Below are 21,839 nucleotides of genomic sequence, written 5' to 3'. Positions count from 1 at the left end.
AACTCCTTGAATGGCATCTCATTACTCTGTTAATCCAACTTCCTTAAAGTGACTTATAAGACCTTCAATAAAATAGCTCAAGCCTTCCTCTGTCTTATCTCTTGACACTAGCCACTCCTCTCAGCCTTACTGCATGTAGAACACTACACTCAAGACATACCATATTTCTTTCAGTTCCACCAATCTTCCCTTTCTCTTACCTCTCATCCTTTCCACTTGCCACTTCCTCTACTAACAACAGTCTTTCCCCAACTTTTGATCTAGACAAATCACCAAAAGTTCCTCCAAGTTTTAGTTCAAGTGTCACTTCTTCTGGGAGGCCTTTCCATATTTCCATTTAGTCATTCAATAAATCTTTATCATTTAATAAACATACTGCCCTAAGTGCTTATATATCAATAAATAAAACAGACACGATCTTTGTAATCCAGGACACAGACTATCACAACATTAATCACATTTGACTGTAATTACATATTTAGTCATCTTTCCTCCTCAGACTAGTAACTAGTATCAAGTATGAGCTACAACCAATTTAACTATAGCAACCAGTTCATAAAACACTGAATGAATCAACAAAACATTAAACAAATATTTACCATCACGTGACAGGCCCACAGTCCTCAGCCTAGCTAGAAGACTCTAAAAGGTTTCAAATGTCTGCTTTAATGGTCATCTCAAAAGAACAGTAGATCAGAGGTCAGAAGAGACAGACTATGCTAACATTAGTTTGTAGCAAACTATAAAGAAATTCATCATAAGAAAATATTTATCCTAAATAAATAGCTTTATTAAGGGAACAAAGACAAACAATCTGGTTATTCAATATTAAGTAACTGAAGGCAGTACATAAAACATGAAGGTATGTTAATTGATGGATTTAATGATTAAAAAAATCTTTTGCAAATTATATGTTCTCAATGGATTAAGCTATGATGAAGGTGATATTTCAAGCCTTTGAGAATCTCACAAAGAAATGCACAGTCAAATAAATACCACTTTTCAATGATCAGACTGGCAAAGATTAAAACACTGGTTAATATTTAGCAGGGTCTGGGAAAACAAATATTCTCAAAAACTGCTAATAGAATATTAAGTGGTACAATCTCATTTGCAGTATATATATCAGAAATTAAAGTGTACACATCCATTGACCCAGTAATCCACTGCTACAAGTTATCCTATAGACATTCTCACACAATCACAATGATATAGTTAAGAATATTTACTGCAGCACTGCTCATACAAGCAAAAAAACCCCTGAGATTTACCCAAGTATTTATTAAGAAGGAAACAGTTATATTACATGTAATGCATATATGAAAAAAATGTCCAAGACATATTGGAAAACAGTGACAAAACAAGGCAGAATACATACCAGCCATTTTGGATAACTTATGGGGAGTACAGGGCTGAGCGAGAGAGGAAAGTTTTACTCCTTATTTTAAATATTTCTGTACTGTCTGCTTACACATATAAGCATATGTGGCTTTAATATAAAAAGATAAAGCTTTGAAAATACTAAATGTTACTTGGCAATATATTTGGAAAAGGATGAATGTACATTGTGCAATCTAATCTAGAATTAGAAACAAACAATTTCATTAATTAAAAAGTTTTCGGGCTTCCCTGGTGGCACAGTGGTTGAGAATCTGCCTGCCAATGCAGGGGACACGGGTTCGAGCCCTGGTCCAGGAAGATCCCACATGCCACGGAGCAACTAGGCCCGTGAGCCACAACTACTGAACCTGCGCGTCTGAAGCCTGTGCTCCGCAACAAGAGAGGCCCTGATAGTGAGAGGCCCGCGCACCGCAATGAAGAGTGGCCCCCGCTCTCCGCAACTAGAGAAAGCCCTCGCACAGAAACAAAGGCCCAACACAGCTAAAAATAAATAAATTAATTAATTAAAAAAAAAAAGTTTTCTTTTTCACGGTACAACAAACGGAAGCACATCTACAGTGCTACTAAAGAATGGAAGCACGGAAAGGTTAATTTGGAAATTAATGAAATTAAACTAATGTAAGACATTCATAAAGAACTTTAAATCCCTGGATTCAGGAATTCTGCAAAATAAAAAAGCTTAGCAGCATCTGACTGTGTTAAATATTGAAGTACAAAATGAAGAGGAAGCGTCTGAAAACTGAGGTATACCTGTCAGCTTCTGAGAAGAAAAACTAGTCTAAACTCTCTTAGAGACACATAAGTCAAGCAATCTCAAGGGTAAACTTCTCTCAATACTCAAATTTTATCAACAAGAGAACTAAACACACTTTACATCCAGGATGAGATAAAAGAAATAACCAAGGTTCTACATTTGATAAGAATCTGTGCCTAAGAAAAATCCTTGCAGGAAGACAGAAGGAACAGCATGAGATGGGGTCAATGCCCAACTCTGTGTCCAAGCTTTATGGTAGAAGCTGCAGAGAGGGAAAGCAACGAATTGATCCCAGTGGGGAAGAACCTTTCCTTGCTTTGGACTTGCTAGAAGGCAATAAAGCTTCAGGCATAAAAACCGCCCAGGTGACTACGATAGCCAACCCAACCAGCCCAATTCCAAACCTCAAAGAAGAAAACTAGTGCAAAATGCTTTAAAATTGTTTTAAAGTTTCATTTCTTAAGAAAGCATATTGTTTATATAAATTACAGATCTATAATGATAAAACATAATCTTTAAAAATACTTCTCAGCAAACAGCAAGCTTCCTAAGCTATAGGGATCAAAAATGTTACCATTCCAGACTATGATTCAATTTTTTCCTCCACTCCAACAGTTTTTTACCCCCAGGAAAATGAGGAAAAGTTTTCTTCACTTCTTAAAGATGTGACCAGTCTTCTTAATCTTCTACTTGTATTAGTCTAACACATCTTTTAAAATCTTTAAATGAAAGAAATAACTAGTAGGAACTCACAAAGAGAATACTTCTAGTAGCAAATACTCCAATTTCCATAGCATGGATTAATGCCTTTATTTGGAAAGAGTAATCAAAATCAACGACACTCAATCTTCCTTAAGGTCTGGACTAAGAACATTATTAGCCATTTTATTCCAACTGGACTGAAAGAAGACTAGGAGGATATTTTATTTCTCTTTCCAAAATGCCTACAATGCTACTTTTGGATTGCCTTCATTGGCTCCTTCCTATAGTCCAACAGCAACTGAAGTGCCAATGCTCTCATCCCATTCCAGCCAGTACTCTGAACCCCTAGTGTTAGAGAGAGAATTTTGTTGGCTGTTCTATGTTTAACAAATCACTAAATATACACAGTACTCTGGCACTGTGCTACTAAGATAAATAAGATATGGATGGTATCTACCTTCAAAGAGCTCAGAGTCTAGTAAGGAAAACAGACTACTGCAGTATGGCCAGATCTGGCTCAAAGGACAAGATGATGCTTGAGATGGACTATTTCAGGAGATTAGCTGACAACCGGGAGAAAATATATTGGCAGTTGGGGAGGCAAGGGGGTAGGAAAGAGTGACAACATATACATAGAACTAAAACTAACACTATGTACATCATACTTGGTTTATTCAGGTAATTCTAGGCATTCTGGAATAGCTGCAGTGAGATCATTATATACCATGTTATGAGTTTACATTTTATTGTGCAGGCGATGGGGGACAATGAAGGAGACAACTAGATGAAGGAAAGCAGTGTAGAAAGTTGGCAAGTGAGGTCAGAGACATGGAGAATACAATAAACAAAATTATAGAGAAAATACATAAAAATTTGTATTATGTTCATACAATGGAATATTACTCAGCAATAAAAAATAATAAACTACTACTGGTACTCACAACAACATGGAGGAAACTCAGAAACATTATGTTGAATGAAAAAAGCCAGATACAAAAGAGTACAAATTATATAACTCTATGTACATAAGTTCAAGAACAGGTAAAACTAAGCTATGCTGACAGAATTCAGAAAGATGCTTACCTTGGGGGAAAGGCTATTGGATTGGAAAGGAAAGAGCACGAGGAACTTTCTGGGACAATGACAGTGTTCTACATCTTAAATTACATGCTGGTTATACATGTGAACATATACATAAAAACTCATTCAGCTCTATACTTTAAATTTCGCACATTTTACCATACATAACTTAATAAAAATGTAAATTATACCTTAACCAAAAAAGAAAAGTGATATATAATTGTGCTGGAATAAAATCAGAATAAGTTAAACCAGTGTCATCCCATGAGCAATATCTAACTTGTAAGAAATCAGAACAAACATTCTAATAGACACCATATTCAATTAGCAAACAAAAATCACTAGAAGACTTTAAGTACAAAAATCTAGCTTCTTCTCCCCTTCAGAAAGATATTTAGGCAAGTGTTCCTTATAATAAATGCTGTGAAAATAAAGTTTCTAAAGAAAAAGAAATAGCTCACTATTAACCAAAAAATAAAAATTTTCTAGACAGCAGTACCTGCCTTATAGGAGGTACTATAAAGATTAATAAGGCGTGAGAAGCACTTAATACAATAAGTATTCTCCAAACTACCACTACTATTATTACTACATAATACCAATAAAATGGAAACTTTCCTTCAGATTATGCCTAAACCACTAATTGAGAATACACTATTTAACTGCACATTATTCAACTACAGCACCTCTCATCCTAGGCTTTTTTTTTTTTTTAACCATTGATCAGCAAGTTCTTGACAGCTGAAACATCTAGTTAGATTTAGAAAGACCCAAGTTAACTGCAATGTATTCAAAGTATTCTTTTTTAGTCTGTTTATATCCTGAAGCCATGTTCACTTACCAACAGATAGTAAATGCACCTTTTTAACATTTCAAAAACTTATATTATTAAAAAAGCAATCTTTCACATATCAGACCAAAAGTACATGATCACAATTCAATTTTCTGAAGTCAACAGTCTTAAAAAACGAAAATAAATCAGAATGCTAAATTAGAAAAGTCATTCAGTAGAGATACAAAAAATATTAAAACAATCATTTATAACTCTGAACATTATAATAACATAAAGAAGTCATAATTTGGCAAATTTAAACAACTGTAGAAGTGCTTTCTTTGTTAATGGAAATAAGAAAGTAAAATTCACAAAAGCAAAGACTACTCAAGTACTATAACCCACTAAGAAGGGAACACTGAAGCAACCTAGCAAATCTCTTACTGAACTGGTTTCCGAGCAGCTAAACCAAACATCAACTTGATTTCTGAATGTGCTTAATAGTCACTGGAAACTGCATACTTTAGTTTCACAATTTGACAGCTGTATTTTCACTTCCATCAAATCAACTGGACCAAGTGCATCAAAAAGTTGGTTCTTTGTATTTCAAAATTTAATTTAAAAACTCATTGATTTTGGATTTGGAGGCACGCTTTTTAAACATAAATTTTTTGTATTATTCCTACTTTGATATGTAATACTTAACAAAGCTGTCTTCTACTTACCTTGATTTTGTCTTATTAACATCTCGTTGCAAGAACAATCTCATTCGAAATTAAATCAAACCTGAAAGAATACATGTAAAGGCAATCATTTAGTTTTTTTCCTTCAGGTATGAATAAACACATCTATGATACACTATTCTTTTAAATTAAAAAGTATAAATTGAATTATTACAGTAACCTTCAGGAAACTATTGCTAAGTACCATTTTTTGAGGAACAATCATCTATTCAAATGAGAAACAAACTTTTTAGTTCTCTTGTTTTCGTTAATATTAATAGTATGGCAATAGCATAATTAAAATTATTATTTGTTAGTAAAACACACACTTCTATCTATATCAATGTTTATCTAATATTATTACATACATACCAAAAAATACACCAAAAAGTTGAAGAAAAAAAAAAACATGAGATGGCATAAAAGTGTATGTTAATAGCCATAATAATGGCTAACACTGATTAAATACTTACTAAATGCCAAGGAAGATTATTCTAGAGAATAGTGTATACTGATAATCTCCTGCTTCCTCAATTTAGCCTTCAATCTAGTATAAGGTGACCTCCACCCCAACACTCCACTGAAAATTTACTTGTCAAAAATCTACCCACCCCTAATTTTATCACACTTCACAAATGCTGAAACTCAATATATCTTACCCTGAACTCTACACATCACCTTTCCCCCATTCTTAAAACCAGCTTGTTACTCTTCTGAATTTTTATTCTCAAAAAATGGCACCACCATATCTACTACTATTCTCACCTAGGTTACTGTAACTGTTCTATTTCTAGACTCACTATCCTCTCAAATTCATCCTTCCCAAAACTATGTAAGTAATCGTTTTGCAATGGCTACCCTGAAGACATCACATCTATGCCTCAAGGCCTTCAATAGTACTCATCAATGACCTAAGCCTCATCTATTTATCCCCAATCTTTACTCTCCCCTTCACTCCACGTTTCTACTATACTAAACCCCTTCAACTCCCAGAAGAGCCCATATGCTCTCTCAGCTTTCATGCCTTTTCACATGGTGAACTATACCTACTTTCTATCTCTCAACCTTGCTAACACCTTTCTACTAGTTTTTCGATTATTTAGCTCAGTCACCCTGGCAGATCCTTCTTTAACTTCTTCAACTATGTAAAGCTGTGTTTCTCAATTGTTATAGCAACTAGTGATAGCTCTATATCAATTCTGTTTACCTGTGTGTTTTCTGAGCTACAATGCGGACACACTGAGGAAAAGAATTCATTTATCTCACTTCAGCACTTTCACTGGATAGCACATGATAAAAGCCTAACAGTGTAGGCAGAATGAAAGATTAGAAATTTTGTATTGTATCCCCAAATGTACACAGGGATATAGAAGATAAAGTAAAATCCAGGCTAATGAGTTCATCCACATTTTCAAGGACTAGAGAAAAAATTCTTATCACTTCTGGATCCCAGTAACATTACTTTATAAAATGACTACATCTAAAGTAAAATACAACTGACAAAAATTAGCCCAGTGCAACCTTTTATTGAGTAAATGAATTAATTTCACTGATTATCAGTATCAAGATTTGGCACTAAATGTTTGTATCTCCACAGAAAACAAAGTTTGTGGACAATAAATCCTAGACTAGTTTAAGTATTAGCATTAAGCAGAAAAGCTTTGGAGAGGATAGGGAATATGGTTTTAATACTAATAATGTCAATAATCTAGAAAAGCGGTTCTCAAACTTCAGTGTGCATTGGAATGACCCAGAGGGCTTGTTATGCAGCGATGGCTAGGCCCTACCCTCAGAGTTCCTGATTTGGCAGGTCTAAGATTGCAGCCTGATCATTTGTATTTCAAAGTTCCTAACGTGATGCTGATGCTGATACTTCTGGGACCACCCACTGAGAACACAGGCCTACAGTTTTTTGCATAATGTCTAGAAGAGATGAGAATATTCTGCCACCCACTGCCACCAGCCTTTACCCACCCAGAACTAGATACTGAGACCTATTACAAACGAAACTATAAATCAAAGTGGGAACATCAGAAGTCTACTATGAGTTGCTCAGTATGAGAGGCTAAAAAATGGTCCTACGAAAGATATCCACATCCTACTCCCCTGAACCTGTAAATTTTACTTTATGTGGCAAAAGAAAAGAAGTGTCTTTACAGATGTGATTAAGTGAAAGATTTTGAGATGGAGAGATTATCCTGGATCATCTGGATGGGCCTGAAATACAATCACATGTATCCTTATAAAGAGGGGGACATGGAGACATCTGACTATACACAGCGAAGGTAAAGACAGAGCAGAAAGAGATTTGAAAACACTGGCCTTGAAGACTGCAGCCAAAGCCAGGAATGCCAGCAGCTACCAGAACTGAGACAAGGCAAGGAACAGATTCTCCTATAGAGTCTGGAGAGAGATCATCACTGCTGACACCTTGATTTCTGCCCAGTGATACTGACTTCAGACTTCTGGCTTCCAGAACAGTGATAGAATTAAGTTTCTATTATTTTAAGCAACCTAGTTTTTGATAATTTGTGAGAGCAGCCTAGGAAACTAATATATTGATGATGGCAGGTTCTCTGGGAGATAAATCAGAAGCACTACATAAAAGATGTTACGGACTGAACTGTGTCCCCATAAAATTCCCATGTTGAAGCTCTAACTCCCAATGTAACTGTATTTGGAGATAGGGCCTGTAAGGAGGTAATTAAGGTTAAATAGGGTCATAAGGGTAGGGCCGTAATCCAATATGACTGGTGTCCTTATAAGAAGAGACAGAGACACCAGGGATGCAGGCTCAGAGGAAAGGCCGTGAGAAAACAGCCATCTGCAAGGAGACAGGAATCAGTGGAAACCAAACCTAACTCTCAAATCTTGGACTTCTAGCCTCCAGACCTGTGAGACAATAAATTTCTGTTGTTTAAGCCACCTTGTCTGTGGTTTTTTATTATAGCAGCCCTAGCGGACTAATACAAAAGGATATACATGTTTGCACAACAAAGTGAATGTACTTAACGCCACTGAGCTATACACTTCAAAATGTTTAAAATGTTAAATTTCATTATATATACATTTACCACAATAAATAAAACAAAAGCATACACAAATACTACACACAATAACTAACTTTGACTTTAGCTGTTTAATTTTTTTATCTTGTTCTGCTCACAGTTATATTTCAAAGTCTGGGGGAAAAAACCCACTTTTAATTATATCTGTTCCCCAAAGAGACAAACCAGGCCATTTCAAACACTATATTTTTTTAAAAGGTGTATTTTATAAGGAAGTTTGATAGAAAGTTCCTTTGAAATCCATACCTTAAAAGTATAATTAGGATATTCTTTAGGTGAATACTGGAAGGGGGATACAGAAAAGAGAAAACACTTAAAGTCACTGATATAACTGGTTTTACCTCAAAAGGTACATTTTAAGAGAAAACTGCAAACTAAAATATCAAATATATCCTCCCCCAAACCCATAATCCCAGTCTAATCATGAGAAAAACATCAGACAAATTCCAGCAGAGGAAAATCCTACAATATGCCTAACTAATACTCCTCAAAACTGCCAAGGTCATCAAAAACAAAGCCTTAAAGAGCCTAAAGAGAAATGACAACCAAATGTAATGCAGTATCCTGGATGGGATCCTGGAAGAGAAAAAGAACATCAGGTAAAAACTAAGGAAATCTGAATAAACTATGTTCTTTAGTTAATAACAATGTAACAATATTGGTTTATTAACTGTAACAATTGTACCAGACTAAAGTAAGTTGTTAATAATAGAGAAAACAAAGTGTGCATGGGGGAAGAAGGAGAGTGTGGGAAGTCTTTGTACTATTCTTTTCAAATTTTCTATAAATCTAAAATTTCTAGAAAGAAATATTAGGACTTCCCTGGTGGGACAGTGGTTAAGAATCCACCTGCCAGTGCAGGGGACGCAGGTTCCAGCCCTGGTCTGGGAAGATCCTACATGCTGCAGAGCAACTAAGCCCATGTGCCACAACTACTGAAGCCCACACACCTAGAGCCCATGCTCCGCAACAAGAGAAGCCACTGCAATGAGAAGTCCGTGCACCGCAATGAAGAGTAGTCCCTGCTCGCTGCAACTAGAGAAAGCCTGTGCACAGCAACAAAGACCCAACGCAGCCAAAAATAAATAAATAAACAAATAAATTTATTTTAAAAAATAAATAAAAAGTAATGTCTTCATTTTTCAAGTATTTTAAGTATATTGAAAAGGCATGAACATATTTTAGAAAATTAAACAATGACAAATTAGAAAAGGCTTCAGAATTAAACCCTAAAGTAAACATAACACATCAAAAATATGTATAAGGTAGGCCACAAAACAAGTCCTACCAAATTTAAGACTGAACTCACGCAGACTATCTTCTCTCACCACAATGAAATGAAACTAGAAATCAAAAGCAAAAGGAAAACAGAAAGATCCACAAATACAAGAACTAAACAGCTAACTCTTAAACAACCAATGGGTCAAAGAAGAAATCACAAGGGAATTTAGACAATATCAGGAGACAAATAAATATGAAAACACAACATACCAAAACTAATGGCATTCAGTGACAGCAGTACTAAGAGGGAAGTTTATATGCTTACGTTAAAAAAGGAAGATCTTAAATCATCAACTTAACTTTATACTTAAATAAGAACAAGCTAAACCAAAAGTTAGCAAAAGGAAGGAAATAATAAAGAATAAAGCAGACATAAAATAAAGAACAAAAATAGGGGGAAAAAAATCAACAAAACCAAGAGTTTGTTTTTTAAAAGATCAGCAAAATTGACAAATTCTTAGCTAGACCAAGAAAATAAGAGAGAAGATTCAAATAAAATTACAAATGAAAGAGGGGACATTATAACAAATGCCAAAAGGATTATAAGAGATTACTACAAACAATTAGCTGCCAACAAATTGGACAACCTAGAAGAAACAGATAAATTCCTAGAAACACATAACCACGATGACTGAATCATGAAGCACTAAAATATCTGAACGGACCTGTAACTAGGTAAGGAGATTGAAGCAGTAATCAAAACCCTCTCAATGAAGAAAAGAAGAACCAGATGACTCCACTGGATAATTCTACCAAACATTTAAAGAAGAATTCTCCTCAAACTCTTCTAAAGAACTGAAGATAATAGAACATGCACAAACTCATTCTCATTCAGGGTAATGAGGTCAGCATTACCCTGATACCAAAGCCAAAGACACAACAAGAAGAGAAAACTACAGACAAATATCCCTGATGAATATCAGCAAATATCCTCAACAAAATACCAGCAAACTGAATTCATTAGCACATCAAAAGAATGATACTCACCATGACCAAACTGGATTTATTCCTGGAATGCAAGGATGGTTCAACAAATAAAAATCAATTGATGCAATACATCATATTAACAGAAAGAAGGACAGAAACCACATGACCACCTCAACTGATGCAGAAAAAGCATTTGACAAAACTCAATACCATTTTATGATAGGAACATGCAATAAACTAGAAATAGAAGGAAACCACTTCAACATAGTAAAAGCCACATGAGAAAAGCCCACAGTTAACATCATACCCTACAGTGAAAGACTGAAAGTTTTCTCTCTAAGAGCAAAAAGAAAGTAAAGATGCCCACACTTGCTACTTCTACTCAACACAATACTGGAAGTACAAACCAGAGCAATTAGACAGCAAGACAAAATAAAAGGCACACAAATTGGAAAAGTAGAAGTAAAATTACCTGTTTGCTGATGACATGCTCTTACACACAGAAAGTCCTAAAGATTCTTTAAAAAATGTTAAAACTTCTTTAAAAAATGTTAAAACTAATAAATGGTTTCAGCAAAACTGCAGGATACAAAACCAATACACAAATATCAGTTGTGCTTCTACATATTAAGAATGAACAATATGAAAAACAAAATTATGAAAACAATCCCATTTATAATAGTGCTGGGAAATAAATAGTGCTGGGAAAACTGGATCAAAACATGCAAAAAAATGAAGTTGGATCTTTACCTAATACAACATTAAAAAATTAACTCAAAATAGATCAAAGACATAAACATGAGAGCTAAAACCCTGAAAAAAAGGCAAAAAGCTTCATGAGATTGAGTTTGGGATATGACACCAAAAGCAGAGACAACAAAAGCAAAAATAGACAAAGTGGACTACCACAAACTTAAAAACTCCTCTTCTTCAAAGGAATCAATAGATAGAGTGAACAGGTAATCTACAGAATGGGAGAACATTTTTACAAATCACATATCTGATAAGGGGTTAAATATCCAAAATATGTAAGCAACATTTACAACTCAACAACAAAAAAAACCCAAAAACAACCTGATTAAAAAATGGGTAAAAGATCTGAATAGACAAATATCAAAAAAACATATACAAATGTTCAAAGAGTATATGAAGAGATGTTCAACACTGCTAATCATAAGAAAAATACAAATCAAAACCACAATGAGATATCGTTTCACATCTCAATAGAATGGCCACTACCAAAAGAAAAGAAAATAATAAGCTTTGGAAAGGATACAGAGAATTGGAACTCTTGTGCAGTGTAGGTGGGAATGTAAAATGGTGTCAACAATTACAGAAAATAGTATGGCAGTTCCTCAAAATATTAAAAACAGAATTAGCATATGATCCCGTAATCTCAGTTCTGGGTATATACCAAAATAATTCAAAGTAGGATCTCAAAGAGATATTTACATACCCATATTCCTTGTAGCATTATTCAAGAGGTGGAAACAAACTGAATGTTCATCAACACATAAATGGATAAAGGAAATGCAGTATATTCATACAATGGAATATTATGTAGTCTTTAAAAACGAAGAAAATCCTGTTACATGCTACATCATGGATGAACTTGAGGACATTATGCTAAGTGAAATAAGCCAATTACAAAATAACAAATATTGTATGATTCCACTTGTATGAATTATCTAACATAGTCAAGATAACAGAAAAAAAAGGTAGAAAGGTAGGTGCCAAGGGTTAAGGATGGGGCAGGGGGGGGGGGGTATAAAATTAGTGTTTAATGGTAGAGTTTCAGTTTCACAAAATAAAAAGTTCTAGAGATCTGGCTGCACAGTACAAATATTCTTAACACTACTGAACGGTACAACCAAAAATGGTTAAGATTGTAAATTTAATGTTGTGTATTTTACAACTTAAAAAAACAAAGAAATATCAAGAAAAAAATACATACAAGGGCCAAGATGGAATAGCAAGGATTGAGGTTGCCCTCCACCTGAAAAGCCTAAGAAACCAAAAAATATATATGAAAGTTTTCAGGTATTAGGCAGTCACTGATGGTGAACCCTAAAAGAAGAGAAACAAATGCAGTGAGCCTTCCAACATTCCCAACTTACCACCTGAAGAAAATACAGCCCCCCAGGGAAGAGCTACCCAGGTAGAATATGATGGTCTCCCTGAACTGAGGAGACTCAGCTGGAAGTCCAACGAAGCCATGACAGCTAGAGATTGCAGGGCAGAATACTGGAGAGAAGACAACTGCATAGAGCTACCACACCCTTAAGTATTCAGCTGCATAACGATTAGAACAAGCCTGTGTGGAAACTACCCAAGGTGAAGGAAAGAGCCACTCAAAACGATGAGAGGGATTATTGCCCTAGTCTCACACAAAGTCAGAAATAATGCCTGTTCCTTTTAGAAAGAGTATAAAACCTCTCAAGTCAGGCAGCACTAACTATAGCAACCCTAGATTAAATGCTTTTGAAAGACAGACCCAAAAGGGGAATGTAGCAGAAGAGGGAAGAATTACAAAGTGGTAAGAGGAAACTTTTGGGGGTGATAAATATATTCATTATCTTGTTTTGTGGTGATGACTTCCTGAGTGTATATATATGTATCTCAAAACTTATCCTACTGTACACTTTAAATATGTGTATTTCACCGCATGCCAATTATATCCCAATAAATCTGTTTTTAAAACTTCAATTACAACAAAACAAACAACCCAATTATAAAATGGGCAGAAGATTTGAAGCAGCACTTCACCAAAGATACATGAATGACAAGTAAGTACATGAAAACATGCTCAGTATCATCTTTCAATAGGGAAATGCAAATTAAATCCACAACAAGTTATCACTACACAACTACAAGCATGGCTAAAGTTAGTAAGGCGGACCATACCAAGTGTTGGCGAACATGTGAAGGAACTGAAACTCTAACACACACATACAGGAAGATAAAATGGTACAATCACTTTGTAAAAACAGTTTCACCATGTCTTTTTCTTTTTTTAGTATTTTTTTTAAGTCTTTATTGAATTTGTTACAATATTGCTTCTGTTTTAAGTTTTGGTTTTTTGGCCACGAGGCATGTGGGATCTTAGCTCCCTGACCAGGGATCGAACCCACACCCCCTGCATTGGAAGGAGAAGTCTTAACCACTGGATCGCCAATGAAGTCCCAGTTTCACCATTTCTTAAAATGTCAAACATACACCTACTCCTAGGTATTTACCCAAAGAAATGAAAGTATATGTTCACACAAAGGCTTACATACAAATAATCATCTTCATTTGTAATAGCCAAAAGCTGAGGGAAAAAATGTCCAGCAACACACTAATCCTTAAATCATACCTGTAAAATGGAATAAGTAGAATTTAACTAATGACACATGCAACACAGATGAATCTGAAAATAATCATGCTGAGTGAAAACAAGTGCAGACAAAAAGATTTCACACTGCATAGCTTCATCTACATAAAACTCTAGAAAACTCAAACTACTCCATAAATGACAGAAAGCAGAGCAGTCATTGTCTGGGCATTAGGGGAGGAGCAATAAATACGAAAGGATTACAAAGGGGCACAAGGAAACCTTTGAGGATAAAGGATATGTTTATTATCTTGTAGTGATGATTTCATGGGTGTATATGATATCAAATCCGTTCAAATTGCACACTTTAAACGTGTGATTTATTATATGTCAAATGTACTTCAATAAATCTATTTAAAATATCACAATATGCAAAGAATAATAAGCAGGGAAAAAATAAAGTCAAATCTCAAATTAAGAAGGTTAGAATGATAATAATAAACACAAAAAAACCACTGCCATTTATAACTAAAAGAGTAAAGAAACAAATTAATCATCTATTAACACCTACAACTCGTAAGACAACCAGCACTACAATTACCCTATATTTGGTAACTCAGTACATGAACAATGCTTCCAAAATCTCATCAGACACATCCCATGAAACAAGTATAACAAGTCATCTGTACTACTGGACAGATCAATGTATTTAATTTACACTTGTCACAACTTCTATACTTAAACTCAATTCCTACTGAAATATAATGGGGCTCGACCTAGAACAAAATAATATCAAAAATTAATTCTACAACATGAGTCAAAAAGTCTGTCTGCAAAAAAACCCCAATTCTGTACCATCCCATTCCTCATGCACTTGGCAATAAGGCTTTGCAGTTTCTCCTACCAAGAGGTAGAATCTTTCCCCAGTACTTTTAATTCTGGGTTTGACCTTATAAGGAAGATCAATAGAATGTAACAAATGTCACAGTTTGCCAGTTCTGAGCTAGACTTCAAGAGACCATGTATGCCTCTGCTCTCTTGGAATCCTGCCACTACCATGAGAACAAGCCCACTCTAATCTGCTGGAGGACAAAAGGACAGCCCAGATGTCCCACCCCAGGCCATCCTAGAGAAGCCAGCCAAGAGCAGCAGAATCACCCTCCTGAGCTGCTTCTGAATGCAGACTTAAACAAGCCCTGCCAAGACTAGAAATACTGCCTGACTCATAGACTTGTTCTAATAATAAATGTTTGTTTTAAACCAAGTTTCAGAGTAATTTATTACACAGCAATAGCTAACTGATATAGCAACTCTATCTTAAAGATATCATATTATTCTTATCCCTAGAAAGAGTTATTTTAGATTAACAATTGATCTGGGTCTCTTAACTAGAGACCTAGAAGGCAAGGAAAAGGAGACATAAAAATCTCTTTTATTATTTCACTAACAGTGACTCTAGAAAACATGTCACAGTTTGTCAATCTCAGAGATACATAAACTGAGCAAAATCATTTTAACAAGTAATGTTATCAGTCAACTACAATCTTTCATGAAATTTTGTTGCTAGATAGTTTTACTGGATTCAAGAATACAATGAAATCTTTCAGGATATGCCATAAATCTATATAAACTGTTGCAGAGCAATCTGCTACCTTGCCTAACATTCTTTTTCCTATTTATGCTAATGGTATTTTCCTTTAAGGAAACACTCTTACTCAACTATTAAAGATGTACCAATCTTAGGCCCACCCCTGGATCAAGGGAATGAACAAGTGATACCCAGGCTGATCAGAGTACCTTGTTCTCCTAGCCATCAGAATTTTATTATGGATGGGAATGTAGTCCAGAATGGGAAATTTGGAATCCTTCTCATGATGTTTGCAAGGACTACTGGGAAAGGTATACTCTTCAGTGGAAATAACAGCTATGACAATGATGTAGATCATAGCAGACAGTGGCCATCTTTGCCACCTCATGGAGATTAACATATTTAGGAATAAAGTCATCACAGAAAAAAATCAAAGCCAAGAAACAGAGACATTATCCTAATGCTATCATTTGCACTCATTGATTCAAACATGTCAATTCAAATAACTGCAATAATAGCAGAAAAGGTAATATTTATCAACCCACCCACTGAGACCTACTAGAAAAACTGAGCAAGATATTAAAAACCATCAATTTGATGGCATCAAAGAGTTGACACAACAGTGAAGAATGACCAGGCCAAGATCCAAGACAAGATGGAGACCTACAGATAGAAACCCAGCACCTGAGGATGCTTTTACCTTTGGGTTATTTGCCAATCCACCTGATGCAGCTGAGAAACTGATCATTATTTCTGACACTGTTGTAGAGCTAGGGGGATCAAATGGAGATTGCAAGGTTCAGAACTGGTGAGTACCATACTAAATGTTACCCAGTATTTGAGTTGAGACCCTAAAGGATTAAACTGTAGTGAACCAGAAGTAAAAAAAAGTTCTTACATGCACTGCAGCCCCACCTGAACACATCTAGGTGGCCAAATAAAAATCTCAATCCTTAAAATTTAATTAAGGTAAACCCAGACTGCTGTAGACCCCAGGTGTGGCACGAACAAACAAAAATTATCTCTGGAGAAAGATAATATCACCAAAGGGCTCAGAACTGAGGCATGGAAAAGCAGTTGTAAATTTAAATGGAGAAAGCATGGCAGTGAGAGAACCAAAAAAGGAATATAACAAAAATTCTCAGGGTCAACTTTGCCCAAATCACTGGATGACTGATAAACTATGTATGCACAGAGGAAAATTGAAGGAGTTGAGGGGGAAAAGTTGACAGAGGCCAGAGAGACAGCTACACTTGAAAAAGAGCTTTACTGTGAGTCTGATGCTTTTTCAACAGGGTACATTCAACTGTGTACAGCTTAGGCAGCAGGAAGCTGAAGTCCTACAAGGTTCAAGTGTCAGAGGACAGAATCCAAGCCCAGCAGAACAGCTGGGAATTAGTGGAATCTCTAGAAACATGTAAACCACAATCAAGCTGCAAAATCTGACTATAAACTTCACACAAGAATTCTCAGAAGAACATTAAAAGAGTCCAGTCACTAAAATATATTCATAATGTCCAGTTTTCAAGCAAAACCTACATGATATGCAAAGAAACAGGAAGCAGTGATCCATACTCAGGAAAAAGGGGTGTCAACAGATGTAATTCTGAGCACCCTGAATACAGGAGTTAGCATATGAAGAATTCCAAGCAACTATGTTAAGTGTGTTATGAGAATTAAAAGAAAATACATTCAAAGAGTTGACAGAAACTGTAAGAAAGAAAAAGCTGATAAGTAAAATAAATGACATAAAAATTCACCCAAAGGAGGTGATTAGAGATGGCAGAAGAACGAACTTGTGAGCTTGAAGATAGGGCAATAAAACTGTCCAATCCAAAAAACAGAAAGTAAAATGACTGAAGAAAAATTAAGAGTCTCAGAGACCCATAGGACAATATCAGGCAGTCCAAAATAGATGACACCCAACTCAACACATATGTACAACAAGATGTAACGGAATGCGAGAAGAGTAAAGAAGGTACAAAATAATTTTTGCTGAAGAAACAATGGAAAAAAAAAATCTCAAATGTGGTAGAAAACATTAACTTATAGATACAAGAATCTCAACAAACCCAAGCAGGATAAACACAAAGAACCATTTCTACATATACATCATAGTCAAGCTACTAAAGGCCAATGAGAAAACCTTGAGTGCAGCCAGAGAAAAGTGACTGGTTATATATGGGAAATGACAATACAAGTAATGGCTGACTTATCACCAGAAAAAAGCGGATACTGGAACATCTTCTATATCCAGTGATACTATTCTTCAAAAATGAAAAAAAGATATTTTGAAATAAACAAAAAAGATTCTTGTGGCTAGCAGACAAAACCAACAGTTAAAAAAAAAAAGACGGGGGAAGGGGAGAAGTAATAAAAATAGTTAATCCAAAAGACGGCAAGAAAAGAGAAAAAGAATACAATAGTCCTAATAAATAGAAAGCACATAATAAGATCATTCACTTAAGTCCCAATAACCAGTAATATTATGAAATCTAAATAAATTTTATGTTATAATTAAAAGACTAAGAGTGTTAGATGGGACTGAAAGTAAAACAACAATGATATGGTGTATACATGAAATACTTCTAAAACATAAAGGCACAGAAAAATTTAAAATAAATGGTTGGGGGGAGAAAACGAACCACACAAACACTAACAATAAGAAGGCTTGTGTAGCTATGTTATTATCAATAAAGGTAGATTTCAAAGCAAAAAAGCATTACCAAAGATAAAAAGAATCAATAATGATAAACGGTTCAACTCATCAGAAACATGAAACCATTCTAAATTTGTGTGCCCCTAGTAATATGGATTCCAATATGTCAACCAAAAATCGACAGCAACACAAGAAAGACAAATCCGTAATAGCAGTAGAAGATTTTAACATACCTCTCTAATTGAACAAGCATGCAGAAGTTAAGCTGGTGAGGATGCAGAAGTTTTGAACAACATGATTAACAAAACTGACTTAACACAACGGTCCTCAACCTTTTTGGCACCAGGGACCAGTTTCGTGGAAGACAATTTTTCCACGGACCAGGGGGCGGGGGTGGCGGTGGGTGGGGGGAGGAAGGGTTCAGGTGGTAATGGGGAGCCGCAGATGAAGCTTCCCTCACTCGCCGGCCACTCACCTCCTGCTGGGCAGCCTGGTTCCTAACAGGCTGTGGACCAGTACTGGTCCACAGCCCGGGGATTGGGGACCCCTGACTTAACAGACACATGTAAATACTGCACCCAAAAACTGCAGAATACACATTCTTTTTCAAATACACAAAATATTTACAAAACGTGCTCAATAAACATAATAAAAGGTATTCAATCACATTTGCAATCAGGGAAATGGAAAATAAAACCACTATGAGACAGCACTACACACCCTCTAGTATGGCTAAAATTAAAGATTAACAATATAAAGTGTTGGAGAAGATGAAGTGCAAAAGGAACTCTGTTGATGACTATAAATTGCTACAAACACTTTGGGAAAAAAATGTTGAATATCTTCTGAAATTAAACATAAATACACTCTAAAACCAAGCTATTAAACTCCTAGGTATTTACTAAATATACACATGTGCATGTGTGTACTAGGAGACATGTACAAGTTAATGCATAGCATTATTTACAGAAGCCTAAAAATGGAAATAACTCAAATTTCCATCAAAAATAGAATGAATAAACTGTGGACTATTCACATACTGTACAGCAATGGAAGTGAATGAATTACAGTTATATGCAACAACAGAACTAAAGCTCATAAACAAAGCTGGAAAAGCCAGGACCTATTTACATAAATTTCATTAACAGAAAAAATTTCAAAAATGTGTTTTTTAATAGTAAAAATATAAAGCAAAAAAGTTAGTACCAGAAAACGTAGAATCGTAATACCCTAACAGAGAAGAAGAGGTTTGGGAAGAAGCAGAGTGGAGGATCTGGCAATGTTTTAATTTTTGACAGGGGGTGACTAAGCACGTATGTACTTTTGAATACTTAAGTTGGACATTTTTTCCATGCATTATTCTGAGCATTTTTTCCACAGTAAAAATGTTTCAAAACTAAAAACACAGACATTTAAGGCTTTGAATTTTTCCGTAAATAAGGCACTAGCATTATCCTATAGTATTTTGTTTTTATTTTAATCAAAGCTATACAAATACATATTTTAAAAATCAAATAAAGCATGTTATGAAAAACAGCAGTGAAGTCCCCCCCCACCAATTTCTAAACAATACAGTTATATCTTGATTTTTCATTTTGCATCTGATTATTTCCTGTGTAAGAAAATGACTTACCCTCTTATATCCCTCTGTAACCTCCCCAAATTATACCATAGCCCTACAGGAAGACGGCTAATTGATTTTTTGACAAAAGTGCAAAAGCAATTCAATGGAGAAAAAAAGTGTTTTCAACAAATTGTGCTACAGCAACTGGATATATGTGGAGAGAAAAAACAAAACAAAACACTGACTTAAATTTGACATTCTATACCAATGTTAATTCAAAGTGGATTATAGGTATACATGAAAAATGTAATATTATTAATCTCGTAGAAGATAGAAAAAAATCATCAGGCTCTAAAGACAGAAAAGTGTTCTTAGAAATAACAAATGCATGATCCTTAGAAGAAAAAATCTGATAAACCGGACTTGATCAAAATGAAAATTTTCTACTCTGTGAGAGATCCTGTGAAGAGGATTAAAAAGCAAGTGACAAATTTGGAGAAAATGTGTGCAAACTACATACCTGACAAAAGACTCATATCTAAAATATGAAAGAACTTTGGGGACTTCCAGTGGCGAAGAACCCGCCTTCCAATGATGGGGACATGGGTTTGACCCCTGGTTGGGGAACTAAGATCCCACATGCCGCAGGGCAACGAAGCCCGCGCGTCGCAACTACTGAGCATGCGGGCCACAACTAGAGAGGCTGCGTGCCACAACTACTGAGCCTGTGTGCCACAACTAGAGAGAAGCCCAAGCACTGCAACAAGCAGCCCGCATGCTGCAGCAGAGGATCCCACGTACTGCAACTAAGACCTGACGCAGCCAAAAATAAAATAAATATTTTTTTAAAATGACTAGTGTGTTAAAATAAAAATATATATATAAAAGAATTTTGAAAACTCAATGGTAAGACACCAGCAAAAATACCAAAATAAGGAGATTCAAAAATCATCTCCATAAAACCAACAAGAACACTGACAAAAACAGAGTCAACGTTTTCCAAACTCTAGAAATTAACCAAAGATTTGCAGCAATCTGGGGAGAGTTTATTCAAGAAAGATGGCTGAATCTTGATGAGACCAGCAAACTTTGTGGCATTTATTTTGCCATATTCCCATCCTCCCACCCTAGCGCCACAGTAGACTTCAAAGCCAACAGTCCACAGGCCTGGTGAAAACCAGCAGCCTGGCAGTTACCTGAGGGGGGCAGAAGAGGGTGAGAGCTCCTTCACTACTGCATTCTCAGAGGACTGTCATTATTTGACATGTCTGGTGGTTTCCTGGAAGACACCACTCCCAAAGCTATCTTAAATTTGACCTAAGAGGGCACTCAGTGCAAAAAAAGCCTTTCCCCAAGGGCATTTGTCAAAAACGACTGGAAAAAATTGTATAATGTTACAGCTGACTGAGGCAGTGGATAACAGATAAGACCAACAATAGACTAACCAAAAAGCTTAAAAAGAAGAATTGGGGCTTAGAAAAGCTCCAATATATTCCTGAGAATCTAGATGGTCAAATGTGTGCCCAGACGTGCACACATGCTCTAGGTTGTACACATGCTCAGGAAAGGCCTGAGAAGGCCCTAAGTGCTCACCTCTGGCTAACCTGGAAGCTCTGCACAAACAGGAAACGAAGGGTAAGGCAAAGTTACAAATTTCCTGGCTGAGTGCTGAAGGTGTGCCCCAACACACACACACACACACACACACAGAGCCTCTCAACAAATACTGGGAGACTTACTGGTCTCAGGCATTTAAGGAAATCACTGTCCAATTATTGGCTGACCACTAAGCTAACTGAGTAGAGAGACTTCAGTGGCCACACATAGCAAAGAATACACATTTTACAGAATTAGTTCTGAAAAATCACTAAACTAACAACAATAAACAGTAACAACAACAAATGCTGGGGAGGGTAGAATATCTAATCATCAGAGCTGCCACATTATTTAAAATGCAGTTTTCAACAAAAAAATGACAAGACAATAAAAAAAGTATGGCTCATACACA

At 35.7% G+C, this 21,839-nt stretch overlaps 1 protein-coding gene across 32 annotated transcripts in view; it reads right to left on the bottom strand.

The window, feature by feature from the left end:
- ZNF644 (zinc finger protein 644) overlaps positions 1–21,839 on the bottom strand; it is a 124,474-nt gene that overhangs the window by 80,877 nt on the left and 21,758 nt on the right. For 26 of the 32 annotated variants that reach the window (XM_082476367.1, XM_082476382.1, XM_082476395.1 and 23 more), the window contains one exon: positions 5,435–5,495. The exons of 4 other annotated variants lie outside the window; for them this stretch is intronic. In XM_082476367.1, the coding sequence (XP_082332493.1) occupies positions 5,435–5,478 (44 nt within the window). In that variant the 5' untranslated portion in view covers positions 5,479–5,495. Of the gene's footprint in view, positions 1–5,434; positions 5,497–21,839 lie in introns of those variants that run through there. 2 more of the 32 variants (XM_082476370.1, XM_082476372.1) reach the window with 2 other exon arrangements.

The sequence above is a fragment of the Balaenoptera physalus genome (assembly GCF_965194825.1).
Source record: "Balaenoptera physalus genome assembly, chromosome: 1".
Classification (NCBI taxonomy): Eukaryota; Metazoa; Chordata; class Mammalia; order Artiodactyla; family Balaenopteridae; genus Balaenoptera; species Balaenoptera physalus.
This window is presented reverse-complemented; position numbering and strand designations above follow the sequence as displayed.